The sequence below is a fragment of the Anas platyrhynchos genome, chromosome W, assembly GCF_047663525.1.
Source record: "Anas platyrhynchos isolate ZD024472 breed Pekin duck chromosome W, IASCAAS_PekinDuck_T2T, whole genome shotgun sequence".
Classification (NCBI taxonomy): Eukaryota; Metazoa; Chordata; class Aves; order Anseriformes; family Anatidae; genus Anas; species Anas platyrhynchos.
Window position 1 is genome coordinate 2,935,251 of NC_092620.1, and position 19,493 is coordinate 2,954,743.

At 43.1% G+C, this 19,493-nt stretch overlaps 1 protein-coding gene across 8 annotated transcripts in view; it reads left to right on the forward strand.

Moving 5' to 3' along the window:
• Positions 1-19,493, forward strand: part of LOC101793805 (nipped-B-like protein) — a 200,874-nt gene that overhangs the window by 62,420 nt on the left and 118,961 nt on the right. For all 8 annotated transcript variants that reach the window (XM_038169444.2, XM_038169445.2, XM_038169446.2 and 5 more), the window contains 2 exons: positions 17,369-17,512; positions 18,853-19,018. In XM_038169444.2, coding sequence (XP_038025372.1) covers positions 17,449-17,512; positions 18,853-19,018 — 230 coding nt within the window. In that variant the 5' untranslated portion in view covers positions 17,369-17,448. The remainder of the gene's footprint in view (positions 1-17,368; positions 17,513-18,852; positions 19,019-19,493) is intronic.

Sequence of the window (19,493 nt, forward strand, 5' to 3'; positions counted from 1 at the left end):
AGTTCCCCTATCCTGCCAGGAGGAGTTATTACAGGTGTAAAGCACAATTATATTTTGTTAGTTTACTCTGGTAGAAACTGTGCTCTTGCATTGATGGCCATCTTTCCTTGAATTCACAGATCTCTTACACTCCGGATGCTTCTGCCACGTTTACTAGTGTTTGTTGCCATTTACTTCGGTGTCACTGCCACTAGCAGCATGTGGGCAGTACAGGCTTAAGTGTTGTTGTTATTTATTAGGGTGGTGGCAGTAGCCACAGAGGAAGAAAGCTGGTTACTACATATATATATATATATGATATATATATATATTTCTATTGTAAGTTGCTTTTGGATGCGGAACAACCTTTAATCTTTCACTTGCTTTGTCAGCATCACTTAGATTCTATCGGTTGTTCGCTTTATGAACCAAAGATGGATTTCAGTAGTATACTGAATTTCATCTGGTTTTGTGCTTCTGGGATTCCTGTATCTGTATCTTTCAAGTTTTATTTTATTTTATTTGTAGCTAATATTGTAGAAGGTGAAAGTATTCTGTATGTAATGTGAATGTCTTGGTTTTATACATGCTACTGTGTTTGTGTGGGCTTTTATCATTAATAATGAGTCTTCTGGATTCCTCCTCCGCACCGATCCCCCATTTGGTTGTAAAAATTAGGTTCATATCAGGTGGCTGTATAGCTTCTTGCATTACTATTTTAACCTTAAGACAGCTCCATCAGTGATTAATTGCTGTTCACTTCTAATGCTGACTTTGCTAAGACTTAGTTAATGCTAAGAAAATTTATAATGTGAATGTATGTGCTTTTTTTTTCTCATGTAATGTGTTAAACTACATTTTGTCAACCATATCTCCTTCCTTAGTATATTTTAAAACCATTTAGATGTGGAAACTTTTAAAAGAATTGCTGTTATTGTATTAAACTATAGCTCTGGTTTGGAAACCAGAAATGTACCCTCTTGTGGGTGTATATGTATTATTTACTCTGTTGCAGTATCTTATTTGCATGAGAACTAGAGGATATGCATTCATGCTATTTCTGCCTCTCCCCTCATTTCTGAAGTGATTTTTTTTTCTTAGGGTCTAGCTTATAGACTGATAACTAGGAAGGATTCATATATACATAGTAATTAACGAGAAAAGTAGGTTATTGCAAAATGTGGAAGTTTAAAACTACCTATGACACAAGCATTGTTAAATTTATAATAGTATACTTGATGATTTAAGAGAAAATCTCCACTGTTCATTTAAATTATAAAATAGTTAATAGATTAGTTGTAATGGTTTTGTTCTGAGTGTGCAGCTGCAGAAATTAGCTTTAATCATGGTGCTTTAGTTAAATCAATATGATGCTGCCCCAGTTTTTCAGACCTGTTCACCCGGGATATGGGGAAAGCTGAGGTACTCAATGACTTTTTTGCCTCAGTCTTCACTAACGTGAAGACATTAAAACATCTTCTCAAAGCCTGTCCCTGCTGGGATTTAGGCTGTAACACGGGTAGCTTTCCTTGCCTGCCATTCCTTCATCTCTCTTCTTCTCCTTTCTGTACTGGGCCTAACTCCTCCTGAAAGCCCTTCTGTTTCCAGCCCTCTGCCTCACTACCCAGTATGCATTTGTTCGGCGCTCTACTTTTCCTTCTCATCTCCCCTCCTGGCATACACCTTCATACTACCTACACTGTTAACTCCATCCTCCCAATTTCTGGAGCTTTTTCTGCGTATCTGGCCAGGCTTTAATCACAAAATAAACTTTCAAGAGCTCTTGGGCTACAGGGTCCTCAAGATTCATCCCTGAGTACTTTCTCGTTCTGGCCAAAAGTCTCTTGTATGATTTCTGTGTTTGTGGTGGTTTTACCAAGCTAGGCAGCTAAATGCCACAACCGTTCTCTCCCTTCCCCTCCTTAGATGAGGAGGGGATGAAGTAAAGGAAAGAACAATTCACGGGTTGAGATAAGGATAATTTAAAGGAAAAAAAAAAAAGAATAATTATTAAGGAAAGATTATTATTAATCAATTTAACTAAAGGGAAAAAAGGGAAAGGGGAAAGGGAGGGGGAAAGGAAAAAAAAAAAAAACCAGGAAAAAAACAAAACAAGTAAAGGCTATGTGGAAGTGCAGAGGAAGGAAATTACTCTCTACCTCCCACAAATGAGCGATGCTTGACCACGTCCTTGAAGCAGGGCCTCAACACACGTAGCCGGTGTTTGGGAGGAGGACCGATGTTTTTGCAACGAGAGCCCACCCCTCCCCTCTTCCTGTTTCCACCTTTTATTGCCGAGTGTGACATCATATGGTATGGAATATCCCTTTGGTTGGTTTAGGTCAGCTGCCCTGGTGATGTTTCTTTCTCATTTTTTTTGCCCACCCCCTAGGAGGGTTAGAGAGAGTCCTGATGCTGTGCCAGCACTGCTCAGCAGCAGACACAACACTGGTGTGATACCACTGCTGTTCTAGCTACAAGTACAGAGTACAGCACTGTATGGGTTGCTGCAGGGAAAGTTAACAACCCAGCCAGACCCAGTACAACCTCCACCCCTTATTCCATACCATTTGTGTCACTCTCAGGTCCCCCATGCTTTAGCATATAAGTATTCTCATCACCATTGTTCCTTGTTCTTTAACAGATTGATAGGTAGGTATATCTTTTCATTCTGTAGGTCTTTCTCGGAAAATGTTCATAAGAACTGTTGGCGATTTGGTCTTCATCTGCCAAAGTGGTCACTCAGGGCAGGCAAAGTTGGATGTCTGGACGCCAGCACCAGCTTAGCTCAAGTCCTTGTTGCACTCGCCTGGTTCTTTGCAAAGTTGACCTGTCATTGATCCTGCAGTGTCTTCCTACAACGTATAACTTAGATTACAGATTAGTTTTCTCTCAAGGTTAAAACTCCTTGAGGCACGCACTTGATATCCCCATTCTTTTGCATGACCCACCAGGTATACCCTGGTCCTTGGGCGAAGACAATCCCACGAGTGGGTTTGCCTTTTCCTGAGGCAGGAGCAACCCACACCGCCTTCCCCATCCACTTTCCTACATGCACTACGGGGACTTTAGCTCCTTTCGCTGTGTGTAGGGGTTTTGTTTCGGCAGGACCAGTATGGCTGTCAGACCCCCCCTGTTGTTAACAAGCCAAGTGGCTTCTGGTAGATTTATATCCCATTGTTTCCATGTCCCAGCACCCAATGCTCGTAACGTAGTCCATTGTACCTCTCAACCTTCCCAGAGGCTTGTGGGTGATAAGGGATGCGGTACACCCGCTCAATACCATGCCTCTTGGCCCAGGAGGTGACAAGATTGTTTCGGAAATGACTCCCATTGTCAGACTCGATTCTCTCTGGCGTACCATTATGCCACAGCACTTGCCTTTCTAGGCCCAAGATGGTGTTTTGGGCCGTGGCATGCTTTACGGGGTATGTTTCCAGCCACCCAGTAGTTGCTTCTACCATGCTGAGTATGTACCACTCATCCTGTTTTTCTCAGCTATCCTCCTTGTTTGGGACAGTGGGACCTTCCCTTTATCTGCTTAACATACTCCCCACTGCTATGCCGCACAATTGCTTTTGAATATGTAAGGTTAGTAGAATTTTCCACTGCAAAAACACGTTCTATTGCAAAAAGACAACTTCGTTTCTCACATTGGTATCCCGAACAAGTGCTCTTCTTCTCTTGCTGAGATTTTAAGTGAAGAGGTGAAGGTGTGTGGTGGTTTTACTCGGGTGGGTGACCGAGCTCCACCACAACTGCTCTCTCACTCCCCCTCCTCGAAGAGGAACGGGGAGAAAATATGATGAAAAGGGCTCAGGGGTTGAGATAAGGATGAGGAGATTGCACAGTAATTAGCGTGATGGGCAAAACAGACTCAGCATAGGGAGACAGTAAGATTTATTACCTATTAGTAACAAACTAGAGAAGTGAGAAACAAATGAAAGAAACCAAAAGCACCTTCCCCCCCCCATCCGCCTTCTTCCACCTCCTCCCCCCCCGAGTGGCGCAGGGGAACGGGGGAAAGGGGGTTTATGTCCAGTCTATAGCACTTCTTCTCCGCTGCTCCTTCTCGGTCACTCTCGTCCCCTGTGCTGTGGGGTCCCTCCCACGGGATGCAGTCCTTGCTGAAATGATCCGGCGTGGGCTTCCCACAGGCAGCAGCTCTTCCAGAACTGCTCCAGATATGGGTCCGTACCACGGGGTCCATCCCTCAGGAGAAAACTGCTCCAACCTGGCTCCCCTACGGGCAGCAGCTCCTGCCAGGTCACCTGCTCCTGTATGGTCTCCTCTCCACGAGCTACAGGTCCGGCCCGGAATCTGCTCCGGCAGGGGTCTTCCACAGGCGGCAGCCTCCGTCGGTGCAGGGCCACCTGCTCCACCATGGTCTCCTCCACGGGCTGCAGCGTGGAACCCTGCTCCACCGTGGTACTCCATGGGCTGCAGGGGGACATCCTGCTTCACGTCACCATGGTCCTTACCACAGGCCGCAGGGGACTTCTGCTCTGGCGCCTGGAGCACCTCTCCCCCTCCTTCTTCACTGACCTTGGCGCCTGCAAGGCTGTTCCTCGCTCCTCTCACTCTCCCAGCTGCTGTGTGGCGCAGCTTTTTTTTTTTCTTGTCTTAAATATTCTCTTGTAGAGGCGCAAAACAACATCACTTATTGGCTCAGCTCTGGTCAGCAGTGAGGCCCTTACCAAACATGAGGCAGCTTCTAGGTCCTCCTCACAGAAGTCACCCCTATGGCCCCCTGCTACCAGAACCTTGCCATGTAAACACACTACAAGGTGATGGCTAGTATGTGGTGTGAAGTACTCAGTTCTATGTTAGGCATGTTGGAAGTGTGTGTGTGTGTAACTGGACTTTTCTTACTCTGAGGTTCTTGCCCAGGCTTAGGTGCAAAAGGTGTTGAGCTGTTTAGCCCTGCAAAATATAGGGTGGTTCTGGAATACACTGAAGCAAAGCTGTAGGTGAACAGGTGAACTTTATTGGTGATAATTTAGGTGACTAATGGCTTAGATGGAGAGTTGTAGGAACGCACTGTGTACTCTAGGGTTGCTATTATAAAAGGAGAGCAATGTTTGTCTCAGTCAAAACTGTTGAAGGTCTCCTACCTACACCTAATTACTGATACAGATGTGAATTTGAACAAGTATATTGTGGTTTAACCTGGCAGGCAGCTAAGTACCACATAGCCATTCACCACCACCACCACTCCCTGCAGCGGGATGAGGGAGAGAATGGGGGGGGAAGGGGATGGACAGACGGACTAAAAGCTCATGGCTTGAGATAAAGACAGTTTAATAGGACAGAAAAGGAAGGGAAAATAATAATAGTAATAATAAAAGAATATACAAAGCAAGTGATGCACAGTGCAATTGCTCACTACTCACTGACTGATGAGGGGCTAGTCAGCCCCCAAGCAGCAGTCCCTTGACCCTGGCCAGCCTCCCCATATTAATTATTCAGCATGATGTCATATGGTATGGAATATCCCTTTGGCCAGTTTGGGTCAGCTGTCCTGGTTCTGTCCCCTCCCAGCTCCTTGTGTACCCCCAGCCTCTTCACTGGCAGGTCAGCATGAGAAGCTGAAAAATCCTTGACTTAGGATAAGCATAGCTCTGCAACAACTACAACATCAGTGTGTTATCAGCATTATTCTCATCCTAAATCCAAAACATAGCACCATTACCAGCTACTAGGAAGAAAATTAACTCTATCCCAGCTGAAATCAGGTCAAAATTTTTTGAGGACAGTAAAAATGGATGAAATAACTAATTCTATGATGTATTTATTTTGAAATCCAGTTAGAAGTTATTATAAAGCTCGTTTTAGATATATGCAGATAACTCTTTTAAGCAAGAACAGAAAAACATCATCTGTTTTATGATCATCAAACTTACATGCTTATGGTGTTTTATAATGAAAAACAGTTGGATGTACTTTAAAAATTATATACATTAAAACTTTTTTACTAAAATGACATTCATCTCAATAGAATTCAGCTTAGTTTCATGCACGTGATTGTGATGAATATATATTTTGTAAATCAAGTTGTGTACAGGCTCATTAGTGGGTTTGCATGTCTCCTTTAGGTTTACTTCTGCAAATGCTTCCCCTTCAGTGGGTTTATGCAGGTACAATTACTTGAAACCGATGCATAATCAATATATTTTCTTCCTGAAGTAATTTAGAATTCTCAGTTGGAATTTAGGTTAGTCCCTAAATCTTAGGGTATTCAAATATAGTAAAATACTTAGTCACTGAACTCAATGATTATAAATTGGCACACAGAAGCCTAACAACCACTTTTATTTTTCTGTAAATAATATATAATCATTTTATAGATTAGATTTATCCAATTAAGACTAACAGTAACTTCAGTGATTGTCATAGTTGCTTGGTATTATTCTTATTAATTTGGGTTTTGTCATGATTCTTGTTAAGCATGTTATTAATCTTTATAAGATAAAGATTTTTTTTTTTGGGGGGGGGGTTGTGATCTGGAGTGCTGATTGCTAAGATGTAGTAGTAGGCTTTCACTTGTCTTCTATTTGCAATAACTTTCTGAATTCTGAACATAGTTTAATAAATTCAACACTTGTGTAGCTTACTAGCATACTCATCAGTGGTTTATTACTGTAACGTTAACTAACTTCAGGTAACTTGAAGGAATTTTTATAATCACTTGCGTAAAAGGCTTATATATATAATTGGATAATAATCCAGATCACAGAATCACAGAATGTTAGGGATTGGAAGGGACCTTGAAAGATCATCTAGTCCAATCCCCCTGCCGGAGCAGGAACACCTAAATCATGTCACACAGGAACATGTCCAGGCAGGTTTTGAATGTCTCCAGAGAAGGAGACTCTACAACCCCCCTGGGCAGCCTGTTCCAGTGTTCTGTCACCCTCAGCGTGAAAAAGTTTTGTCTCATATTTAAGCAGAACCTCCTATGTTCCAGCTTGCACCCATTGCCCCTTGTCCTATCATTGGATGTCACTGAGAAGAGCCTGGCTCCATCTTCTTGACACTCGCCCTTTACATATTTATAAATGTTAATAAGGTCACCTCTCAGTCTCCTCTTCTCCAAGCTGAAGAGACCCATCTCCCTCCGTCTTTCCTTGTAAGGGAGGTGCTCCACTCCCTTAATCATCCTCGTGGCTCTGCACTGGACTTTCTCAAGCAGTTCCCTGTCCTTCTTGAACTGAGGGGCCCAGAACTGGACACAATATTCTAGATATGGTCTCACCAGGGCAGAGTACAAGGGGAGGAGAACCTCTCTCAACCTATTAACCACACCCCTTCTAATACACCCCAGGATGCCATTGGCCTTCTTGGCCACAAGAGCACAGGATAACGTCAAGGATAAGTTGTTCCATCACCTTACCAGGGATGGAGGTGAGGCTGAACGGTCTATTGTTACCTGGGTCCTCCTTCTTGCCCTTTTTGAAGACTGGAGTGACATTTGCTTTCCTCCAGTCCTCAGGCACCTCTCCTGATGCCCGTGACTTAGCGAAGATGATGGAGGGTGGCCTAGTAATGACTCGTGCCAGCTCCCTCAGCACCCGTCGATGCATCCCATCAGGACCCATGGACTTATTGATGTCCAGCTTGCTTAATCGGTCCTTAACCCAGCCCTCATCAACCAAGGCAAACCCCTCCTTTATTCTGACTTCCTCTGGGGCCTCAGAGGTACAAGGCTCCTCAGGAGAGCCTCCGGCATTATAGACAGAGACAAAGAAGGCATAACTCCACCTTCTCTCTATCTTCTGTCACCAGGGCACCCACCTCATTCATTAGTGGGCCTATATTACCTCTAGTGTTAGTTTTATCTGCAACGTATTTGAAGAAGCCCTTTCTGTTGTCCCTGACCCCTCTCACAAGGTTTAATTCTAAGGAGGCCTTAGCTTTCCTAGTTGCCTCCCTACATCCTCTGACAACAGTCTTATATTCCTCCCAAGTGGCCAGCCCCTTGTTCCATGATCCATAAACTCTCCTCTTCCACTTGAGTTTGCCCAGCAGTTCCCTGTTTATCCATGCAGGTCTCCTGGCTCTCTTTCAAGCAGTCCTTGAACGCTAACCAGCTATCTTGGGCCCCTTTTCCTTCAAGTACCTTGTCCCATGGGGTTTCCCCTAGCAAATGCTTGAAAAGGCCAAAGTTGGCCCTAATGAAGTCCAGGGTTGCAATTCTGCTCAGTATTCTGTTCCTGACACATGAGATCCTGAACTCCACCCGTCTCATGGTCACTGCAACCAAGGCTGCCCTCAACCTTTACCACTTCAACCAGACCTTCCTTGTTAGTGAGGACAAGATCCAGCAGCAATCCTCTCCTAGTTGGCTCATCCACCATTTGCATCAGGAAGTTATCATCAATACACTGAAGGAACCTCCTGGACTGCGGCTGGCTGGCTGAGTAGGCCTTGCAGCAAATGTCAGGGTAGTTAAAATCCCCCACAATAACCAGGGCCTGTGATCGTGAGGCTGCTATCAGCTGCCTGTAGAAGGCCTTGGCAACTTCCTCATCCTGATCTGGTGGCCTGTAATAGACACCCACAACAGTATCCCCCATGCCAGCCTTAATTCTCACCCACAGACTCTCAACTCGTTCCTCATCTGCCCCTGGACAGTACTCAATACAGTGCAGATGCTCTCTTGTGTAAAAAGCAACTCTGCCATCTCGCCTTGCTGGCCTGTCTTTCCTGAGCAGGACATACCCATCCATGACCACATTCCAGTCGTGAACTGTCCCACCATGTCTCTGTAATTGCCACCAGATCAAAACCTCTGGATCAAACATGGATTTCTAACTCCTTCTGTTTATTCCCCATGCTGTGTGCACTGGTGTACAGACACTTCAGGGAGTGAGCTGAGCATGCTGATTTCACCCTAGGGGGGTGGGAGGTCTCCCTGTCTTCATCACTGCTAGAGCGCTGCACCAACAGTGCAAGCCCAGCTACAACCCCCTCCCCCTTCGGATCTAGTTTAAACGTTTCAAAATGAGCCCTGCTAATTCCTGTCCAAGAACCCTTTTGCCCCTCTGAGATAAACCTTTCCTGCGTTATTACTGTCAGGCCTGGTGTCTTATAAAACCAGACATTATCAAAGAACCCAAAGCCCTGCCTGTAGCACCAGTCACGTAGCCAGTCATTTATGGACTCTCCGTCTGGGTTGCCACGGTCTTTTTGGAGTGAGCTTTCTGCCTAGTGGACGCCATGGTAGGTGGGTGATCTTGCAGACTGCCAAGAGTTGGTGCAGAGGTCCTGTGCCTTGCCACACTAGCTGCACACTGCCAGCATAAACTTGTGTTGCAATTATAAATATCATGTGCGGCTAATGAGTATGGACTTGGAGAAGAGCTCATTGAGAGCAGCCCTGCAGAGAAGGACTTGGAGCTTCTGATGGATGAAAAACTCAACATGAGACAGCAGTGCACGCTTGCAGCCCAGAAGGCCAACTGTATCCTGGCTGCATCAACAGAGGAGTGGCCAGCAGGTCAAGGGAGGTGACTGTCCCCCTATACTCTGCCCTTGTGAGGCCCTACTTGGAGTCCTGCATCCAGGTCTGGGATCCCTGGCACAAGAAGGATGTGGAGCTGTTAGAACAGGTCCAGAGGAGGGCCACAAATAGGATCAAGGGGCTGGAGCACCTCTCCTACGAAGAGGGGATGAGAGAGCTGGGGATGTTCAGCCTACAGATGAGAAGGCTCCAGGGGGACCTCATTGAGGATTTTCAGTACTTGAAGGGAACTTATAAAAAAAGATGGAGTGCAACTCTACTCTATCAGGTATTGACAGGATGAAGGGGAATAGTTTTAAACTAAAAGAGGGGAGATTTAGATTAGAGGTTAGGAGAAAATTTTTTACTCAGAGGGTAGTGAGGCAGTGGAACGGGTTGCCCAGAGAGGTTGTAGATGCCCCATTCCTGGAGGTGGTCAAGATCAGGTTAGATGAGGCCCTGGGCAACCTGATCTAGTGGGTGTCGTCCCTGCCTATGGCAGGGGAGATTGGAACTAGATGATCTTTGAGGTCCCATCCAATCCAAGCCGTTCTATGATTCTATGCATACCAAAGCATTCAGGCAGTCATGTTAAATGTGTTCTGGGAAGGTTGCTAGTGGTTCTCCAAGCCCTAATTTATGATCTCCCATGGCAACTGTTAAAGAGGAAGAAAGAATTATGAATTGAGATGCATCCCTGGATCATGTTCCACCAGCTTAATTTTTTATTTTTATTTTTTTAGGAGATTAAACAGCAGTATCTCTCTATGTTGCCACAGGAACCGATCTTTTTCCTTGTTGCTTCTTCGTAGCTGCTTTCCTCTCAGTTTTGTTTTATCACAGAAGTTGGTGGTAGGTTCGACATTATGCTACTAGGAAACAGGACAAGAACTTGGTAATTTGAAACTATGGATAAATGGCTAGCAAAGCATAGTGTCCCTATCTGTATAGGTACCTCAGCATCTGATGTAAAAAGACAAACTGAGAAATAGCTACTCCGTATTGTTACTTGAGTATATGTGTCAGTCTTGATGATGGTTTAAAGTAGTTGAGGCCTGATCCATTTCACCTGCTTCTGGTCTCTTTAAATTACACGTGAATAAAACTAGAAGGGTATCATGCTTCATTTTTAATGCTTCTGTATTGCCAGAGTTTTCCCATAAAGATTTGTAGCTTCTGGAGATCTTCTTTGTGCTAAAGTAATTTCCAGTTTGGAAAAAAAGCAAATTGATTCTATTACTTCTACAATAGCAAAGCTACAGAGGACTGAGAATCTTCTCCAAATTTTCTCTCTTACTCTTGTGACACAATGTTAATGTCTCACACTAAAAAGATCATAGAATCATAGAATATCCCGAGTTGGAAGGGACCCACAAGGATCATCGAGCCCAACTCCTGGCTCCACACAGGTCTACCCAAAAATTCAGACCATATGACTGAGAGCATACTCCAAACGCTTCTTAAACTCCGACAGGCTTGGTGCCGTGACTACGTCCCTGTTCCCCAGATTAAGGTACCTTTCTAAAAGGAGGGTGTATATCACCTGTAACTCAGGGAAGACTGCAAAGATCATTGAGGGGAGTCTCAGTCCATCTTGCTCCTCCCAGTTTGATGTCAGTGATAGATGCCCAGAGCCTGGAGAAAAGGGTTGCACACAGGTCAGCAGGAGAGCACCCAAAGTGCAGCACAAAGGAAGTCCAGCCAGTAAGTCAGCTTCATTGGGGGCCCAAATCAAATGTCTCTATGCTAAAACACATAGCATGGGGAATAAACACGTGGAGTTAGAGATGAATGAACGTCTGCTATAACCTCATTGGCATTATGGAGATGTGGTGGGATGGCTCCCATGATTGGAGTGTTAGGATGGAAGGATACAGGCTCTTTAGGAAGGACAGGCAGGGATGGTGAGGAGGGGGCATCGCCTTCTATGTCAATGAGCAGCTGGAGTGCATGGAGCTCTGCCTGGGGATAGGTGAGGAGCTGACAGAGAGCTTATGGGTCAGGATTACAGGGAGGGCAGGGACAGGGGACATTATAGTGGGAGTATGCTACAGGCTGCCTGATCAGGAAGACCAAGCAGATGAGGCCCTCTATAGACAGATAGAATCAGTCTCACATTTGCAAGCCCTGGTTCTCATGGGGGACTTCAACCACCCTGATGTCTGATGGAGGGACAGCCCAGCAGGGCATAGGCAATCCAGGAGGTTCCTGGAATGCATTGATGATAACTTCCTTCTCCAAGTGATAGAAGAACCAATGAGGAGAGGTGCTATGCTGAACCTCATTCTCACCAACAAGGAGGTGCTGGTGGGGAATGTGAAGCACAAGGACAGCCTTGGCTGCAGTGATCATGAAATGGTGCAGACCTGAGAGCAGCAAGGAGGGAATACAGCAAGCTTGCTACCCTGGACTTTGGGAGAGCAGATTTTTGCCTCTTCAGGGATCTGCTTGGTAGAGTACCATGGGACAAAGCCCTGGAGGGAAGAGGGGCTGAAGTAAGCTGGTTAATATTCAAGGATCACCTTCTCCAAGCTTAGGAGCGATGCATCCCAACAAAGAGAAGTCAGGCAAAAATGCCTGGATGGATGAACGAGGAGCTCCTGACCAATCTCAAGCAGAAAAAGGAGGCCTACAGAGGGTGGAAGCAAGGACAGGTAGCCTGGGAGTGATACACAGAAATTGTCCAAGCAGTCAGGGATCAGGTTAGGAAAGCTAAAGCCAAGACAGAATTAAATCTGGCCAGGGACATCAAGGACAACAAGTAAGGCTTCTATAGGTATGTCAGTCATAAAAGGAAGACTACAGAATCGGTCTGTTCCCTCTCTGGAAGGGAATGGGAGACCTGGTCACCTGGAATATGGGGAAGGCTGAGGTACTCAATGACTTTTTTGCCTCGGTCTTCACTGACAAGAGCTCCAGCCGTGTAGCCCGGGCCCCAGAAGGCAAAGACAGGGACTGGGAGAATGATGAACTGCCCACTGTAGGAGAAGATCATGTTTGAGACCGTCTAAGGAACCTGAAGGTGCACAAGTCCATGGGACCTAATGAGGTGCATCTGCAGGTCTTGAGGGAACTGGTGGATGAAGTTGCTAAGCCACTATCCATCATATTTGAGAAGTCGTGGCAGTCCGGCAAAGTTCCCACTAACTGGAGGAGAAGAAACATAACCCCCATTTTTAAAAAGGGAAAAAAAGGAAGACCCCAGGGAACTACAGGCCAGTCCGTCTCACCTCTGTGCCTGGCAAGATCATGGAGCAGATCCTCCTGGAAACTATGCTAAGGCAGATGGAAAATAAGGAGGTGATTGGTGACAGCCAATATGGCTTCACTAAGGGCAGATTGTGCCTGACAAATCTGGTGGCCTTCTACGATGGGGTTACAGCATTGGTGGATAGGGGAAGAGCAACTGACATCATCTACCTGGATTTGTGCAAAGCATTTGACCCCAACGATATCCTCGTCTCTGAATTGGAGAGACATGGATTTGACGTATGGACCGCTTGGTGGGTAAGGAATTGGCTGGATGGTTGCACTCAAAGAGTTGGGATCCATGGCTCAATGTCCACAGGTGGAGACCAGTGACAAGTGGTGTTCCTCAGGGATCGGTACTGGGACCGTCGCTGATTAACATCTTTGTTAATGACATGGCCAGTGAGATTGAGTGCACCCTCAGGAAGTTTGCAGATGACACCAAGCTCTGTGGTGCGGTTGACACACCGTGGGAAGGGATGCCATCCAGAGGGACCTGGACAGGCTTGAGAGGTGTGCCTGTGTGAACCTCATGAAGTTCAGCAAGGCCAAGTGCAATGCCCTGCACCTGGGCCAGGGCAATCCCAAGCACAAATACAGGCTGGGTGGAGAATGCATTGAGAGCAGCCCTGAGGAGAAGGTCCTGGGGGTGTTGGTGGACTAGATGCTCAACATGCATCTTTTTCTATTACCAGGTAACCCATCTGGTAGATGAGGGAAAGCCTGCTGATGTAGTCTACCTAGACTTCTACAAGGCCTTTGACACGGTTTCCCCCAGTATTCTCCTGGAGAAGCTGGCATCCCATGGCTTGGACAGCTACACCCTTAGCTGGGTTAAAAACTGGCTGGATAGCCAGGCCCAGAGAGTGGTGGTGAAAGGAGTGAAATCCAGCTGGCGAACGGTCACAAATGGTTTTCCTCAGGGGTTGGCATTGGGGCCCATTCTTTTTAATATCTTTATTGATGATTTTGATGAGGGAATTGAGTGCACCCTCAGTACGTTTCCAGACGACACCAAGTTGGGGGGAAGTGTCTATCTGTCGGAGGGTAGGAAGAACCTGTAAAGGGACCTGGACAGGTTGGGTCAATGGGCAGAGGCCAATGGGATGAGGTTCAACATGGCTCAGTACTGGGTCCTGCACTTTGGCCACCACAACCCCATTCAGCACTACAGGCTTGGGGCAGAGTAGCTGGAAAGCTTTGCAGAGGAAAAGGATCTGGGGGTGCTGATTGATGCTTGCCTGAACATGAGCCAGCAGTGTGCCCAGGTGGCCAAGAAGGCCAACAGCATCCTGGCTTGTATCAGGAATAGTGTAGCTAGCAGGACCAGGGAGGTGATTGTCCCCCTGTACTCTGCTCTGGTGAGACCACACCTCAAGCACTGTGTTCAGTTTTGGGCCCTCACTATAATAAGGACATCGCGGCCCTGGAACATGTCTGTCCAGAGAAGGGCTATGTAGCCGGTGAAGGGCCTGGAACACAGGTCCTATGAGGAGCGGCTGAGGGAACTGGGGTTGTTTAGTCTGGAGAAGAGGAGGCTCAGGAGAGACCTTATTGCTCTCTCCAACTACCTCAAAGGAAGTTGTGGGGAGCTGGTGTTCAGCCTCTTCTCACAGATAACCAGTGATAGGACTAGAGGGAATAGCTTCAGCTTGTGCTGGGTAGGTTTAGGTTGAAAATTAGGAGAAAATTCTTCTCAGAAAGAGTAGTCAGGCATTGGAATGGATTTCCCAGGGGGGTGGTGGAGTCACCATCCCTGGGGGTGTTTAAGTAGTGGTTGGACGTGGTGCTTAGGGACATGGTTTAGTGGGTGACATCGGGGTAGTAGGGTGATGGTTGGACCAGATGATCTTGGAGGTCTTTTCCAACCTTGATGATTCTAGGATTCTACTACTACTCTTAGTAGAAGGCTGTTTCAGAAAGTGGCTACTACAGAAAGTGATGGTGAGATTCTGTTTCATTTTCCTTCTTGTTTGCATTCATGCATTCATTTATTTTTTGTGTTAGCATTGGCCTTTAGCATTCCTTCCTTTCAGCCTTCTTTGATTGCCATATAGAAAGGAATCACATTCTGTCTTGACCTTGGTTTTGTTAGCTAAACAAACTAACCTGTTCTTCTCTCCTCGTATAAAGAATGCTCTTCCCCTGACCATCCTAGCTTGATACATTCTCAGTTCTGTACCTTGCCATTTTGGGTTTGTTATCATGTGTCTGTGGAGAAGGTTTCTGATTTGAGTGTCTGGTTTTGGAGGAATTTTTCCCATTGAATATCTATATAATTTAATTATTGCAGCAGTAATACTGGAAAAGAACTTGTGTTAATATTGACTACATCTGATGGTTATACCTTCCTCAGGCTATTAAGAATTGAAAATACTAAGATTTTTTTTTCTTGCCTCAGTGCTGCATACAGGATTTCCAATGATGCTGTCTACTGACATGGCTTTAGTCAGTTTTGATGCAGTTTCAGTTGGGATAAGTGGATTATCAGACATGGCCTTTCTATTGTATATATAATTTAAGTGTTAGTAGCTCTTTTGTGTTTACTGTTGCAGACTCATCATGGGAAAAGTTAAGTTATGGGTTTGTAGGATTCTTTTTGGTTTGTTTTTTAAAGAATTGCTTATTTAGGCAACTAAGAAACTACTAAAATCCTGTGTATATTTGAAGGGATGCAAGACAGACTCCTGATGGCTCTTGAACAGGAGACCTTTAGTGCCCTTTGTCACTACTACATATACTTTCCCCATAGACCCATGCGCTGTCCACACTCCCGAATCTGTCATACAATTTGTTAGAGACCCTCAGACACACGCCTTGAGCCAGCCAGCTCAAGGGCCACTGCCCAAAGCTCATCTTTAACACTGTAGCCAATTTACTTTATCTCAGCCTTGCTCAAGTTTTTGTTTCTACTGCTTGTTTCCTCATTATCTCTAATTCAGGGATGTGTGAAACAGCACAGAGCCACCTGCAAATTACTTTCCCACATATGTCTGTGTTTGTTTCAGGTAAAGAACCTTGACTATTATTTGAAACTGCTCTGGGTATATGAAGTCTGTTTTCTCCTGGTTAAAAAAAAAAAAAAAAAAAAAGAGAAAAACAAAACAAAACACCACAAAACACACAGTTAAGAAACACACAGGTTAAGAAAACTGTCTGCAGCAGTTTTCTTAGCTAAGTTTCTACACCTGTAATGTACTATATTTTTAATAAACAAATGTAATTTAGAGGTAAGAATGAGACCATGGCAGGTGTAGCAAAAGAAGTCCACTCACTGTCCTATTTAACCTCAGCATTGGTATTTTTTTCTTCAAATAATTCAGTTATGTGTAGATAAGGAAACTGAAAAGTTAACTTCAGTGGTTCATGAAAACTTTAAATAGGAAGACTGATAACATTCAGTTTCCTTGTCTTGCTTGGAACAGTATGTATTTATTAGCAGTGGTGTCCTATATAAGAAAGAATGAGATAAAAATTAGTAAGGAAATGACAGTGTTTTTTTGGTTCATATGTATTGTGAATGTAATTCTCAAAAATATTGATTTGTAAAGTAAGTGTAAGCAAATCACGATTTCAGCATCTTCAGCAGGCAACATAAATGCTTACGGAAGAATTCTTACTCTTTCACAAACTGTTAGCACAGGTGCCTATCTATAGTAGGCAGATGTATACAAAATCAAGTTCCTTTCCTTTATTTTGTTTGTCTTTAGACAATATCATGCTCAATTTTTGTCATTTCATTAGTATAACAATAGTGGATTGTAATGTGCGATCTTTGTAAATTTTGTTTTCTTGCAACTGCAGTTGAAATTATTGTGACAACTTTTTTTTTTAAACTATATCTTTAGTAGATATCTTTACATTTAGTGAAAACTGAATGAATGCATACTTATTAATTAGTTGAATATAAAATGTACCATTTTACAGGAAATAAACAAGCTAGTTTAGTGGGACTAAAACTTTTCTTTTTGTGGAATGGGGGATACAGTTCCTAGCAGTAGTTTTACCAGAGAGTGTTTAATATTAAATAGAGATCTTCAGATTAATTTTGAAATAGATACTTATTTTAAAATACATGAAGATTTTGTATTTGTCACATTGTTTCCTTGATTTTTACATCTGTATATTATTCCTTTTATTTTTGCTAGCCACCTCTTGTATGAAAAATACTTCCTTCTCCAAACTTGGCAGGTGAACATAGCTAATTACTTAAACTGGTTATGGATTAAGTGCTCTCCACAGCAGTATAAATCAACAGAAGTTCTGCTACCAATTTTTTAGTTTTTATTTTTTCTTTCAAAATAAGGTATAAAATTCATTAACTTGTTTTAATTGTCTTTGTACCTTTAATATCCAGACACTGACTATTGGTTTAGTACTGTATAACCCAAGAAAATTTCTTGTTTGCCTTATCTTGCATCATTTTTGATGAAGGACTCTGCTTCTTAGACCAGAAGTTTGCCTTTTGATTTCTTAATGCCATTTGATATTTAAATTCTACATTGTTCTACCTACTCTTGACAAAATGTACTTAGTATGCAGCTGAGCTAATGTCCTGCATTTCATTTATCATTTATATTACTGAATTTAAAAGTCTTTTAAATAGACAATGTTGTCATTTGTTTTTGTTCTTTATAGTGCTTGGGAGATGGGAAGTAATGATAGCTGGCACCTGAACTAAAATATCTGTGAAGGCACTACCATCCCAGAACTTCAGGATGAATGGGGATATGCCTCATGTTCCCATCACTACTCTTGCAGGCATTGCTAGTCTTACAGACCGTAAGTACTCTTCTTCTTTTGATCTTTGTTATGTTGCTTTCTACTTTTTTTTTTTTTCTTTCCTGAAGCTATTTCTAATGGTTTAGTTAAAACCTTTATCTTGGAGCTGTAATCAGCCTGGGAAGTCAGTCATCTTGTTTTCTTGGACCCATGAAAGTGATTTATCTGTATAGATAACTTTTTGGCCTCTTCTGGCTTATACTTCTCTTGTCTATATAACCCTGCCAATCATATGGTCAAGACTTCTTATTTTATATACTTCCTTCTTATGCATGTAGACCTAAGAATGCCCTCTGTAAGTATAGTATGCTCATTTATAATCTGATTGAAATATTGTTATGGATGTTTTTAATTAAGCAATTAAATGTTTTTACCAAGTGTAAAGTACATAAAGGATTTATAAAAAAGATGGAGAGCAGCTCTTTGCTCAATCAGATAATGACAAGACAAGGGGGAATGGTTTTAAACTAAAAGAAGGGAGATTTAGAATAGAGGTTAAGAGGAAATTCTTCACTCCTAAGGTGAGGAGGCACTGGAACAGGTTTCACAGAGAGGTTGTGGATGTCCCATTCCTGGAGGTGTTCAAGACCAGGTTAGATGAGGCTCTGGGCAACCTGATCTAGTGGGTGGCATCCTTGCCTATGACAGGGGGGTTGGAACTAGATGATCTTTGAGGTCCCTTCCAACCCAAGCCATTTTATGATTCTTTGATTTGTGAATAGGTATTCTGAGTGAATTAACATTGTAATTATCATACCAATCAAAAACACTAGCCTTTTATTGAGAAGATGACTTGCATAGAAATGAATACAGTACAAGAGGAACAATCTGAGAATGTAATTAGTGGCTTGAATTAATTATTTTGTTTTGTTTTTCCATCTACCCTGACCATACAAAGTGGAAACTTGAAGATCAGAGTAGAAAATTATGCTCAATGCACTTAGACTACTGCATGCAACTATAGGGGTTTTACATTCCCTTCCTTCCCATTATCAGTGCTTTCAATTCTAAGAGAAAACTGTCTTAACATTTTAAATAACTTTATGTTTTGGAATGTTTAAAAGTGTTTTTTTATCCATATAACTTGCCTTAACACATTTAAATATTTACAATAATAATATAATTAGTGGACTTGAATACATTGTTTTGTTTAAAGCAGTGTAGCCTCTGTATGTGTTTAAAAAAAAAAATCCAGAAATTTTCCCTATATTTCAAATGTAGTTGTCTTTTGTTTTTGTTTTTGTTTTTTCTTAATCATGTGAGAGTAAGAAGGCTGCCCATCTTTGTATGATTGTGTTCTGAGAAATGATTCTGAACTTCTTTCTGTCTTCTGATAACAGTTTTGAACCAGCTGCCTCTTCCATCACCTTTACCTGCTACAACAACAAAAAGCCTACTCTTCAATGGACGGATAGCTGAAGAGGTGAACTGCCTTCTGGCTTGCAGGGATGAAAATTTAGTTTCACAGCTCGTCCACAGTCTCAATCAGGTGTCAACAGATCACATGTATGTATTTTGAACTTCAGCTATATCACATCACTGTCCTTATTCCTTGAGATTAAAATGAAATGGATTGAGAGGGATGTTTGTGAGAATCTGAAAATCTGAATGTGCAGGTTGTTTGTTAGGCTTGTAGCAGATTATCAGTGTATAAGAGCCAATTATTTCAGTCAAGTAACACTTAAGCATAACTGTGGTTTTTCTGTTTTTTTTTTTTTAAATAGAGCTAATGTTTGTTCAAGTTACAAGTGCAAACATCGCGATGTTGATTGTACAACACCTATTTGTGTTCCAGTTTGTTTAATAATACCTATAGACAAACTATATATCCAGCATTATACGAAAATAAACTTTTTGGTGAGACCCATGTAAGACCCATGTCAATTCTGATTAGGTATTGAACTTTAATATTAAAGAATTGAATCAGCAAGTATCCTCTTTTTGTTTAATATATATTTTGTTTTGTTCATTTTTGTATGAT